The sequence below is a fragment of the Musca autumnalis genome, unplaced genomic scaffold (assembly GCF_047663935.1).
Source record: "Musca autumnalis isolate F117 unplaced genomic scaffold, ASM4766393v1 scaffold_3, whole genome shotgun sequence".
Classification (NCBI taxonomy): Eukaryota; Metazoa; Arthropoda; class Insecta; order Diptera; family Muscidae; genus Musca; species Musca autumnalis.
This window is the reverse complement of record NW_027411866.1, coordinates 257959396-257971939: the sequence shown is the minus strand read 5'-3', so window position 1 is coordinate 257971939 and position 12544 is coordinate 257959396. Positions and strand designations below refer to the sequence as shown.

At 34.9% G+C, this 12544-nt stretch overlaps 5 protein-coding genes across 10 annotated transcripts in view; 2 read left to right on the top strand and 3 right to left on the bottom strand.

Moving 5' to 3' along the window:
• Positions 1-252: 252 nt before the first annotated feature.
• Positions 253-1598, bottom strand: MCTS1 (malignant T-cell-amplified sequence 1 homolog). Its single transcript, XM_073978120.1, has 4 exons — positions 1455-1598; positions 1243-1395; positions 490-792; positions 253-420 (listed from the first exon to the last, which is right to left on the bottom strand). The coding sequence occupies exons 1-4, from the start codon at positions 1463-1465 to the stop codon at positions 339-341; spliced, it is 549 nt and encodes a 182-aa protein (XP_073834221.1). The 5' UTR covers positions 1466-1598; the 3' UTR covers positions 253-338.
• Positions 1599-1670: 72 nt separating this feature from the next.
• Positions 1671-4323, top strand: LOC141399413 (uncharacterized). Its single transcript, XM_073978106.1, has one exon. It carries the CDS (start codon positions 2036-2038, stop codon positions 4142-4144), a length of 2109 nt encoding a protein of 702 aa, XP_073834207.1. The 5' UTR covers positions 1671-2035; the 3' UTR covers positions 4145-4323.
• Nle (notchless protein homolog 1) lies at positions 4123-6494 on the bottom strand. The gene is made up of 6 exons (XM_073978108.1): positions 6335-6494; positions 5306-6256; positions 5009-5239; positions 4596-4946; positions 4341-4467; positions 4123-4270 (listed from the first exon to the last, which is right to left on the bottom strand). Exons 2-6 carry the CDS (start codon positions 6054-6056, stop codon positions 4258-4260), a joined length of 1473 nt encoding a protein of 490 aa, XP_073834209.1. The 5' UTR covers positions 6057-6256; positions 6335-6494; the 3' UTR covers positions 4123-4257.
• LOC141399420 (uncharacterized) lies at positions 6250-11620 on the top strand. The gene is made up of 3 exons (XM_073978121.1): positions 6250-6794; positions 6867-7213; positions 9577-11620. Exons 1-3 carry the CDS (start codon positions 6735-6737, stop codon positions 9578-9580), a joined length of 411 nt encoding a protein of 136 aa, XP_073834222.1. The 5' UTR covers positions 6250-6734; the 3' UTR covers positions 9581-11620.
• Positions 10286-12544, bottom strand: part of bves (popeye domain cAMP effector bves) — a 91399-nt gene continuing 89140 nt past the window's right edge. For 4 of the 6 annotated variants that reach the window (XM_073978110.1, XM_073978111.1, XM_073978112.1 and 1 more), the window contains exons 7-8: positions 11525-11557; positions 10286-11237 (exon numbers count right to left, since the gene is read on the bottom strand). In XM_073978110.1, coding sequence (XP_073834211.1) covers positions 11173-11237; positions 11525-11557 — 98 coding nt within the window. In that variant the 3' untranslated portion in view covers positions 10286-11172. The remainder of the gene's footprint in view (positions 11238-11524; positions 11558-12544) is intronic. The other 2 variants (XM_073978115.1, XM_073978114.1) reach the window with 1 other exon arrangement.

Below are 12544 nucleotides of genomic sequence, written 5' to 3'. Positions count from 1 at the left end.
AACAATTTTACCATAATTGCACATCATTACTAAAGATACCATCGAACCATTTTATTTTTTACGCAAACCCACACATCTCGAAATGTCTGCCCGAAAGATATAAAAACCCTACTATGAATTGGGAAATGTATTTTATTAACTTTAATGTTGTCGAATCTGATATTTAGTTAAAGTAGTAATCTAATTCGTCTGAAATTCTTAAGATATTCGAAAATACTCATCCTGAAAAATTCCCCCAAAACCACAAATATATTTTCATTATGTTTTAGTTATTGTATTTCCTTTTTATTTTACAAAGTAAAAAGCTGACTATTTTATGAATTAATTGATGCCATGATTTATTTAATGGGTTTCATTTTCCATAGTCCATCGTTGAGGTAGTGACAATTTTCAACACCAACACCTTTATTGACCTTGGCACTGTAACACAAAAATAAGCGTACAAATTATAAATTATTTTACCATAAAGAATTCCAGAACACCACTTACATATCCTGGGTGGACAATGTTGTTATGCCAATTGCCAATGCATGCTCCTTGCCCTCAGCCATAATGGCAACAACGGTATTCTTCTCTGCAGGTGTCATCATTGCACCTGGCGATGTTAAACCGGGACACATAATATTGGCACCACTTAGAACAAAGCGAATGGCACCCTTGTCGACTTGTTGCATATTGACGAAATATGGGAATTTGTGCAATAACTTGAGTGTTGGCATCCATTGACCTTCACGATGCCTGAAGAAGATTTGTTCTCCGGCACCATTTAAGAGAATTTCGATATGGTCGTGGCTGTAAAAAATAATGTTTCATTATGTTTTTTTCTTTTACCTATAGATATGAATGATTGGAGCAAGATGAGTATATGGACTGGACTTTATTTTCTTCCACAGAAAAATAATCATATTGGTTTTTCGGAATTTTTGAAGTCTATAGCTCTCGCGTATAAATACAAATTTCTTTGCTTACTTCATCAGTTAATATAGGTTGGACATTGCATACATATTCGAAATTATATGGCAAAAATTTAATATTTCTAGAAGCCCCAAAATTTAAAAAGCCACTGTATGGATGGATATGTACCGTATTATTTCTAAAGAAATATGATTCGTCAAAATTCTAAAGCAGTTCTCCTATGCCCATCCTTTATCCTTTAATGAAAACTATCAAAATTCTTTGCGTGTCATCGACTAGTCCAAAGAATAAATCTAGTATCATTGCTGGTGTCTTAAAATTACATACCATTTTGCAATGCGATAGCTATCCTTTTTGGGTAAAATCAAATCAATATGTGTCTCCAGATGTGGATAAGTTTCCAATAATTTTGCACGAATTCCCTTTTGTACCGATGACTTCAACTGCTGCACAGATGACAGACTTTCTTTTTCTTCAAATCTGCAAAAAGGGGCATAGTTAATAATAGTAATGGGGGGAGGACTAACAGGTTTCAATACTTTTTAAACATTTCAGAGAATAGTAAGAATAGTTTATTTTTGCAATTTTTTGTTAAACTACTAAAATGTGTTCGCAAATATAAACACAACAACAACTACAAACTTTTTCAACAGAGGCGTTTAAAGAAATTTTATACGCCGTCTGAATGTTTTATGCCGGTGGTTTCGTGGCGCACAGTGTGCTGTGTCAAAAACAGCTGATTAAATGTTGGGTCCCACACGCGACTTTGAGAACGTTTACATCTACGAAATCAAGTCGGTTTCAACTCTCAATTCTATTGCGTGCCTAATACATACTGGCATCTTAAATAACAAATACTTTATTTATTCGACAGATATTCAATGAAATTATTCGTTTTATTAAAAACTGTTTTATTTATGTTGCCAATTCCATTCAATATCTGTCAAATAAATTACGTATTTTCTGTTTTTAGGTTTATTGCCAAATATCCTCAAATCGTCTGGTGTGGACATTGTGTAACCTTGATTTGAAATATTTATAAACACTAAAACACATCTATACACACTTTGTAGGTCCTCCATTTGTATATAAAATATTATTCTTTTATTATTTAAGAAAAATGTTATTACGAAACATTGCCAGTGTATCAAAGAAACTAAATAGAAGTTATCCACTACCATGCTGTAGACATTTCCACAGTTTACTGGACATTCATCCTAACATTAAAAATGCCTTAAATCAAAGAAAGCCGGTAGTTGCCTTGGAATCAACAATAATCACTCACGGGATGCCGTATCCACAAAATATGGAAACTGCATTAGAAGTTGAAGATGTTGTGAGGTCAGTGGGTGCTACCCCAGCTACTATAGCATGCTTAGATGGGCGTCTTAAAGTTGGTCTAACTCGGGATGAAATAAGTAAACTAGCAGAAGTTGAGAAAGCTGACGTGTTAAAATGTTCCCGCCGAGATTTACCCTATGTAGTGGCAAACCGTAAATGTGCAGGAACCACTGTGGCGGCGACCATGATAATTGCACATATGGCTGGTATTAGAATTTTTGCCACAGGTGGAGTTGGTGGGGTACATCGCGATGGTCACATTTCATTGGATATATCGGCTGATTTAGTGGAACTAGGCCGTACTCCTGTGGTTGTTGTAAGCAGTGGTGTAAAATCTATACTGGATATACCACGCACTCTAGAATATCTCGAAACTCAAGGGGTTTCTGTGGCTGCATACAACAATGAAGGTAGATTTCCAGATTTTTATACCCGAGATAGTGGTTGTAAAGCTCCATATAATTTAAAGGGACCACAAGAAACGGCCGCTCTTATTAAGGCCTTGCAGGATTTAAACTTGCAATCCGGTATGTTAATTGGTGTTCCCATACCTGAGGAATATGCTCTCGACAAAGACTTGGTTCGAAAGGCCATTGATCAAGCCCATAAAGAGGCAATGGCCAAGGGTGTCGAAGGTAAAAATGTTACACCTTTTATGTTAGCTGCAGTTGCAAATATTACAAAAGGCAATAGCTTAAGAGCAAATATTGCCTTAATAAAGAATAATGCCAAGGTGGCTGCCGAAATTGCTTGTAAGCTAAGTGGAAATAATTCCCGTTTGCTGGGTTCAAAAACGCCCCCACCAATGATAATCGGTGCATCAATGCTAGACTTGTGCTCGACCATGATTGATGACAGTCCCCTTGCCCTAGATGGAGCCACCTACCATACCAAAGTAAAGGAAGCCGCAGGGGGTGTTGGGCGTAATTTAGCCGAAAGCATACACAAATTACATGGAGATGCTAGCTTTATTTCGGTGGTTGGTAATGACCACACGGGCAAAAGTCTATTGCAACTAATGCCTCCCTCATTGTGTAGCAAAATACACATTGATGATACAAATACCACCTCAATATGTTCCATTTTATTCGATAAGGATGGAAATTGTAAATTATGCTTGGCAAACATGGACATCCACAAATCAATTTCGGGAAAATTGGTACAGCTTCATGAAGAAGATTTTCAAAGGTCTCCTCTCATTATTATTGATGGCAATTTGTCCGTTGAGGCAATGGATTCAATTTTATCCCTTGCTAAACGTCACAATAAACCAGTGTTTTTCGAACCAACCGATATGCTCATAGCTGGAAAACCTTTCGAACTAAGTCAACAACAATTTCAACAAATAAAATTTATATCTCCCAATGTCTATGAATTGAAAACTATTGCGGAAACTTTGCAGGGTTGCAAAGTAGATTGGGATCCAAATAAATCTTTAGCAGCTGGGCAAGACCAATTAATAAGTGAGTGCAAAAATATATTACAACAAATAGAGCATCATTTTGATTGCATTGTGGTTACACTGGGTTCACATGGTGTTTTGGTAAATATACGCGGTGAATGTTTCCAACATAGATTTTTCGATAGTTCACCATTAAATTATAACCCACCACCATTGTCCAAAACATATTCTCGTCGTTTTTACAAAGCCCCCGTGGTATCGGATATTGTAAATGTTTCTGGTGCAGGTGATAGTTTTTCTGGTGGTTTTATTACTGGCATCTTACGTGGATACACTTTGGATGAGAGTATAGCATTTGGCTTTGTTGCTGCAACATGTTCCTTGAAATCTGAATCTGCCGTACCTGCGCAATACTTCAACAGTAAAGATGATGAAGCTCAAAGACAACAACAGCAACTGGACAATTTAGTGTTTTTGGATGTTTAATAATGTCAAAGTGTGTTACTATACATTTTTATACAACTATTACATTCTATGAAAAGTGCGTTTATATCTTAGAATTGTGTTTATATATTATTGATGTTATTGTTGATGATTAACTAATAAGCCCATCTGTAAATAAAAAAAGTAATAAAGAAAATTTTTATTTTTATATGAAAAACAAATCCTGCGATTAACTTACAATTTCACAACTTTGTCTTTACCACCAGAAGCCACTTTGGAACCATCAGGTGCCCAATCCACAGCAAATACTTCATCAGCATGTCCGGGTAATTCTTGAGCTAATTTTTTAGTTTGGACACTCCAAACTGAAATAGAAATGGAATTAAATATTACTTCTAAGATACATATATTTCGTTTAATGAAAATGTGTATACGTCTGGATGAACAAGACTGACTTATAGTCGTGTTCTTGGCCCTTGCCTTTACAACCTACCTTTTAATGTTGAATCTTTACTTCCACTAAGAAGTAATCTAGAATCTGCCGACCATGCCAATGTGTAAACTGCCTGAACATGACCACGGAAGGTGTTTAAGAATTGCCCATCTTTAGCCCGCCAAAGACGTACAGATTTATCAAATGAAGCTGAAGCTATCAGCTTTACGTCTGGTGAATATTTTACATCATTTACAACATTTTGATGGCCAGTCATACGTTGTACACATTTATTTTGATTTGACACCCATAGGTACAAAGTGAAATCATCCGAACAAGATACTAATGATTCAATATCATCAGGACATACTTGTTTGTAACGCTGCAATGCCATATTTTGTAATTCTTCCTCTGAAAGGTATAAATTAATTTGTATTAAGATATGAATCCTTGAATGCTTGTGTATAACCTACTCTTTATGTCACAGTATTTCTTATTCCTATCCTGGACAGGATGGAAGGGACCTGTTCGTAGCACATAATCGGTATTGAGGGCAATATTATTTACCCAGTGAGCATGACCAGTAAATGTACGACACAGAACTCCGTCAGCAGCACGCCAAATTTTAACCGTTCTATCTTTCGATGATGTATAAATTAAACCAGCTCCACCCCAACGCACGGCCGTTACTGCTGCTGTATGACCTTCAAAGCCGTATACAAAAAAAAAATTAATATAAAATGTTGCTTTATTATTATACTTTAACTTACCCGATATTACCATGCAACATTGTCCCAACACTGTATCCCAAATGCGACAATCACCATCACTACTGGCACTTGCAATTTTACGACAATCGGGATTTTTGTGATATGGTTCCCAACTTAAACAATTCACCCATTTTTTGTGACCCGTTAGTGTGCGACCCACTTGTTTTCCCGTTTCAGGATCCCATAGTATGATGTTACCTGACTTACAGGCGCTAGCCAATTTCTTTCCATCTGGTGACCATGCTAAATACATAACCCATTGCTTATGACCAGTACATGTAAAATGTGGAGTTTCGGTATTTAAATCCCAAAGTCGTACAGTAGTATCACCTGAACCACTGGCTAAGTGGGCACCATCAGGACTGAAACTTATTGAAATAACAGCCTCAGCATGTCCAGGCATAGAACTTGTACATCTTGTTACTGGGCGAACTTTGAAAACTGACTGCGGCTGATACACTATGCTGATAACATTTTCCGTATCGATTGTCTTGAGGTCCAGTGTTGTGTCCAACGTTTTCTTAATTTCATCATCGCCAACAAAGAATATATACGGTGTTGTTTCTTCATTTTTCAACAAGGCATTACAAATCAAGCCCAATTGTTCAACAGTTACTCCAGCTGGTAAATCTATGGGAGGTCCAGCTTCTTCACCTGTATCCGAAACAAATCGCGCCTGGACAGTTTCTGTAACATTTTCGCTATCTCCATCCTTAGTATCTTCATCATTTAATTTCACTCTTTTCGACATTTTTGTATAAACGATATCCCTTCTCCAATACAAAACACGTGCAACGTGCAGTGAACAACAAAAAACTATGAATGTAAACAATTGTAGAGTTGCCAATGATTAAGGAAATTTATCGTGCATTAGGGATGTTCACACCACATAAACAATATACCATTTGAGGCAAATTTAGATAGTTGTCTTGAAGGTTTTAGCGTTATTTACTGGAATCAATAAACAAATCAATTTGCTCTACTGTATCTTTGATGTTGTATTTTGTCACAATGTATCGTCAAAGTTACCGTTTAATGATTTTAACCTTGTATAAGGGTACAGCTGGCAGTTAATTCTTAATTCAGACCCAAGCCGCCAAGGTCAACGCCGTCATTTTATAGTTGTCGTAAAAGGACTTTGTATTACCCATGGAACAATAATACATGTAGAAAGCAATAATTTTTACTTAATACATGTAGAAGTTAATACATGGAAAATAAAATTATAAAGGAAAAAGTGTGAACATTTAATTAATATTGTTGTGAACATTAAATTGATCAATATTTCACGAATAAAGTAATGAAACAATTATTGTATTTGCAACATCTTTTTTGATGTGTCTACCTTGTTTAGTATACCTTGTTCTTTTCATTGTAAACACAAACTATTGTTTATTAGAGTTGTGAAAACATTAAAAACGTAACGAAGATGGAAGAGTGTATTGCTGAAAGTTTAACTAGAGAAGAAATCCTCAAAATCTTGGAACAGGTAAGTGAGCATGATACACACAGCATTGAAAAATAAATACTAATTATTATCATATAATATCTTTACAAACAGCGTTGTATACAATTGGACGGCATGTATATTATGCCGAAAGCAGAGCTAATGCGGATATACAACACCTTTGCTATGCCACTCTCACAGAGGCCACAAAGGCATCGACATAATGGACATAATACAATGCATGCAGATGAACAGGAAATGATGATAGACAATAACGATCATGTGAAAATGGACATTGATATAATTCCCGCAAATGACAAAATAAATGGTCATATAAACGAAAAAAATTCCACTGCCGAAAAAAGAAGAACAAATCAGGAAACCCTTTTTGAAGATTATCAATATCTGAGCAGAGCAACAAAACGTATTAAAATATGTGCTAGTCCAGAATTTCAGATTCCGTAAGTAGTTTTTCGAGTGCATATTTAATTTTATAGTTTTCAAATTTGTTAAGGGCATAGAGTGATGTGAGCTTACTGATAGAAAAAACAAATTATAGTAAAATAGCCTCTGTATTTCTGGGTGGGTTCCACCGTGGTGCAATGCACACTGAATGTGCGGATTAGGTTCCCATCCCAGGAAAATTTTCAACGGTGGCAAAAATATTGAAAACTTATCTGCAAGTGGTGCCGTAAGACACGCCGTTCGTACTCGGTCAAAAAAGTAGACCCCATATCATTGAGCTAATATGATTGGAGATGTACTCATTGCTATGTCTCGCTTTCCCTCCGGTATATTTGTGGGAACATATAAAGATATTGCGGGGATCATAAACAGTCATAGTTATTTCAAGAGTCCCGACATGTCAGACCATTAATTAATGTCCAAAACGCCAAGTTCTGCTGAACAGTTGCTTAGAGTACTGCAACTAAAATGGTCAGGGTGAGTTTAATTACAACAGTCAGTACAGAAATATGCCTTCGGCGATTGGATACGACCGCACTAATATCGGAGCTCCGAAAAACTTTTTTTCTGCGTTAAAAATGCACAATTGTGACGTTTTGAAACACATGGCTTCGCATTTGTTAAGTATTACGGCGTTATGAAATACAATACTTCAGGCATCTGTTATGAAACATAACGCCGTATTACTTAACAAATGAGAAGCCATGTGTTTCAAAACGTCACAAATGCGCATTTTTTACGCTAGAAAAAAGCAAAGATAATTAATTCAAGCAAACATGTATCATTTTTATTTCTAATGCATTTAGTTGCATTTTCGAGGAACAAGGCATGAGTGTGCAACTGAAATATTTTGACGAAATTAGAAAAATACAAAGCAACGGACGTTTCGGAAGTCAGCCATTATGTATAATTAAGATAGTAAATCAACGGGATAAGAAGGCTTCAGGAAAATTGGTTTGAGTCGAGACCAACTTTGCAGAAATATCGCATCCGATGCTTACCATCACTGCATTTAAAAACTCAGCAATCTCTGCATGTAATCTTAACTCCAGAAGTGCCTTCCAACATTGCTATTAGCGGGTTTGAAATTTGGTAATGTAATCAATCGACACTCGGTTTATCAAGTTATTAAAGCTATGTTAATATTGAAATATCGAAGCTCGGTAGAGCGATTCTCTAACTAATTTTTTTAGTTATCGACAAAAGTTGGTAAAATAAAAATGCTTATAATTTCGGTAATTAACGATATTATAATAATATAATTGTTCCACAAACATCCCAGGCGGGACAGGGGAGACTTCTCTCATATCAATGAGTGCACCCCGATTCATATTAGCTCAATGATATGGGACCTACTGTTTATCGCCGAGTCCGAACGGCGTGTCTAAGACACCACTTGTAGAGAAGTTGTACAAGGCTGAAATACTCAGAAAATGTCGCCAACATTACTGAGGGGTATTTTGCCACCGTTGAAAAGTGTTTGATGTTGACTGGCCGGGGAATCAAACCCACGACCTTCAGCATGCAAGGCGGGTGTGCATACCATTGCACCACGGTGGCACCCATATTATTCGGAAATTTAGCGAGCAAAAAAACGTAGTCGTAAGGTTCTACCGATAGCAACAGTGTTGTAAACTTTTATTTGAACTTTTGCGATTTTTGTCGGTAACTCAAAAAATGAGTTACAGAATTCCACTACTGGTGACACTTTAGATTTGACAATCTTCGTCATACGCTCATGTTTCATTGGGTAACTAAGGATGTGTCCAGAACATTGGCTCCTGTTTCATCCATTTTCTTAAACAATACCTGTGGCATTAAGCGTATTTGCAAAATAGAATCTAATCTTGCGACTTATCACACTTTACCTACTCTGTTTTTGCCAACTTATTATGCAGAGACAATGAAATTTCAACCCTGACCATATCTCTTCGCAGGATACTGTGACGCTTGTGAGTTTTTTTTAGGTTATGTAAATGGCTCTGCGAACCACTATGTTTAGTATCGATCCTTGTTCTAGGCTTCTTGTGTCTTTGACGTAAAACTCATAGTTATTTTAATTTTATGAAGTCGAGTGTTCTGTTACGGATATAGTTGTACTGAGCCAATTGAAATGAGGTATTCCAAGAATAGTTCACAGTAGGTATGGTCACTTGTGGCAATATGGTTTTCGTTTTCTCGTGATTTAAAGGGATTTTATGTGTTCAATTGGAATAGAGGTTACAAAATGATCTACCAAACCCCCATTCGTTTACCTCTATTACGGCATTCTTCCTGATATTCGTACGTCATACATCCATAACTTGTCCCCATATGCTGTAAAACATTTTCAATCTGTATTCCTCATTTTTTCTTTTAGATGACGATATCCATATAATACTTGTCATGTTATTGGAGCTTGGCCATATGGGCCCTGAACTACAATTGCGGTTTATATCACGTAGCTCGGTAGGGCTATGAAAGATAAAAATGGTGAGACTTTGCACTGACTTGTGCTTGCGCCAAAAAGATAAAGGTCAACAAATTGGAGGAACCTTCACTCTACTTACCTTTTTCAATTACCTCAAATAGTTTTAAGTAAAAAATTACAAATACTTTTTTAATATTTTAAATATGATTTTTTTATTCGCATAAATTGTTAAATTTAGATTTATTTTTCATTTGTTTTTTTTTTATTATTTCACTTATTATTACATACGTACATAAATACATTAAAAAAATATAACAAAAAGGTACACACCTTTGGTCGCACATCAATTTGTTTACTTTTGTGTGGGACCACATTAATAATAATTCAATATATTTTTATATATATTATTGTATAATAATTACGACAAAACAAAATGTTTGACTTGAACTTTACATAAACCCTTTGTGTATTTTTTCACTTTGTCTCTCGTTTTTTGTTGTTGTTTAGTTTGAAATAAAGAAAAGTTTTTTTTTTTTTGGTATCTCTAAACAAATTGTTTGTGTGTTGTTGTTACTTCTTATATTCATACAATTGTTAAATTTCAACAATATTCGATTTATCTAAGATTTCTTCGCTATTGTGTATATATAATTCTTAATTTTTGGTTTTGATGTTCTGTGTTTTTTTTTTCGTTTCTCCACATTCACACACATACGTTAGACTACGCTAGATTTGCTTAAATTTGTAAATATGAAAAAAAAACATATTTTTTATAATATATATAACAAATTTCACTAAATACCAATGTACTACTTTAATAAGCCTGTTGCTGTTGCCTTGTTTTTGTTGGAGAATTCCTATGAATAATTGAAATGGTAGGTGTTTGTATTTGTAACCCATAATTCCAGATGGAAATTTAAGTGTTCTTTGTTCTCCCAGATATATTTAAGTAATTTCGGGATATTTCGGGAATAGATAAAAGTTAAAAATATTATTTTATGTACATTATAAAATGTAGCACATTCTTCTCAAACTTATAAAAACTAAAAAAAGTGAATTTTTTTGGAATTGCTAGTTTTCAAAAAGGACTTGCATAGTCGTGTTGAACGCATAGTTCTTCTTCTTTTGTAATATTGCTTCTCAAGGTTTCGAAGTTTTGATTTTATTGAAAAGTCGGTATTTTCCATCATCATACATCATATACCTGAAGTCTTAAAAGAAAGTGTAACAAAGGCTGACTTCTGTATTGTCCGTTGCTTTGTATTCGTGCATGAAACTAGGGGTTCTTAAATCAAGTTCCAGAGTAATTTTATGAACACCTAGTTTCATGCACGAATACAAAGCAACTGACAATACGGAAGTCGGCCAAATACTCAAGCTTCTTTACGTATGTGTGTGTATGTGCGCTTATTAAAGTAGTACAACATTATTCGTTGAAAATGTAAAGTCCTTAAACGCTAATAATACTCAAAATAATCTCAAAGTCTAAACTTACGGGGTCGACGAGCACTATTTTTTTAATATCAGTAGTGTTTTCTTGCGTACTCATACGGCCGTTTCAGTATCAGTCTCGTCTATGCGTCCCAAACGCCATGAGTTTGGATCCCCTACTGTAAGAAAAAAAATAGAAAAAGAAAACACACACACAAACATGTTTAAGGGATTTTTTTAAACAACAAAAAAGAAATCTTTTTAGGATCACAACGACAATAACACATCCATGCACGTAAAAATAATAAGCTGAATTTTTAACTGAAAAAAGACTAATTTATTTACATTAAATAATTTTCACATACATTCACACATGGAACATAAATTTATTTATTTTACATGGATAATTTAAAACAAAACATGTGAAAACAAAAAGAGATAAAATTACATTCGTTTTCATACTTACCACTTTCATAGTACCTTGATATCCGTGGGAGGGCTATTTTAATATAATTGATTGTATAAAACGGAAGTAAATAAAAATTATAATTTTCAAAAGAAAGTGTTTTGTTTTTTTCTCAAAAATGAAATCATAAGTTTTTGAATTGCTGAATTTTGTTTCAGTGATTCTGTGTGTGGTGTATATAAATGTTGAATGTATGGCATGGTTTTTCATGTTGATGAAAAAATGCTTTTTAAATGTCATCGGCTTATATTAAAAAAGTAAATTTATAGTATATGTGTGTTTTATTGTTATTTATAACCTGCTTAGGTTTCTAAAATCTTTATTATGTACAAGAATTTAACAAATGGCTCGCGGCATCTGAATAATTAAAAATGGAGTCCTAACATTTTTCTGGGTGAACCTATAAATGTTTAAAAACCACTTTTCCCAAAAATAAAGTACTCTAATAACAACGACATCCTTATTGTAGTAACAGAAATGAATGCACTATTATCTCAATGAATCCTGAATTATTTTTGTAGGTATGGCTGGGCATTGAATACGTTATATTTTTGAATCCCGATGCTGTCTGTTATGTGGTGTATAATATGTATAATAAAAATTATGTTCGTTTTCTCTAATCGATGACTACGAAACTCCTGTTATTGTGCACCATGATTCGTCTTCTCTTGTGGTGTATCACTCGGAACGTAAATTCCCACGATGCTCAACCAGAATAATCGTCACATGGCGAAGAAACAGACGACCATTTACATCGATGTAATTATTCCATGAACAACTTCCGTTGGATTTGGCTAGTTTTGGTCGTTTGCTGTTTTATTTCAGGCTCATACGCATAGGTCCATAATTCGTAACCTATGACGATCTCAAAAGCCCCGTTTAAACTTGTTCGGATATTTTTTCCAAATTTATTGAAATCAAAACAAAAAACGCTCCGCTACATCACCGATAACTTGTTATCGAGGAAGACACCTGGTTGCTCCCAATATGGCTCAAAATCCGTAAGAAAAAGAAATTGGC

Excerpts from the sequence above, each read along its gene's own strand:
- Nle (XM_073978108.1), bottom strand. The coding sequence starts at position 6,056 with ATGTCGAAAAGAGTGAAATTAAATGATGAAGATACTAAGGATGGAGAT. Across the intron at positions 4,947-5,008 it reads GAAATACTGTGACATAAAGA|AGGAAGAATTACAAAATATG; the intron begins GTAGGTTATACA and ends TATACCTTTCAG. Across the intron at positions 4,468-4,595 it reads TAAAGATTCAACATTAAAAG|TTTGGAGTGTCCAAACTAAA; the intron begins GTAGGTTGTAAA and ends TTTCTATTTCAG.
- LOC141399420 (XM_073978121.1), top strand. The coding sequence starts at position 6,735 with ATGGAAGAGTGTATTGCTGAAAGTTTAACTAGAGAAGAAATCCTCAAA. Across the intron at positions 6,795-6,866 it reads TCCTCAAAATCTTGGAACAG|CGTTGTATACAATTGGACGG; the intron begins GTAAGTGAGCAT and ends CTTTACAAACAG.
- LOC141399413 (XM_073978106.1), top strand. The coding sequence starts at position 2,036 with ATGTTATTACGAAACATTGCCAGTGTATCAAAGAAACTAAATAGAAGT.
- MCTS1 (XM_073978120.1), bottom strand. Across the intron at positions 793-1,242 it reads AGCTATCGCATTGCAAAATG|CCACGACCATATCGAAATTC; the intron begins GTATGTAATTTT and ends TATTTTTTACAG. Across the intron at positions 421-489 it reads ACATTGTCCACCCAGGATAT|TGCCAAGGTCAATAAAGGTG; the intron begins GTAAGTGGTGTT and ends TTTGTGTTACAG.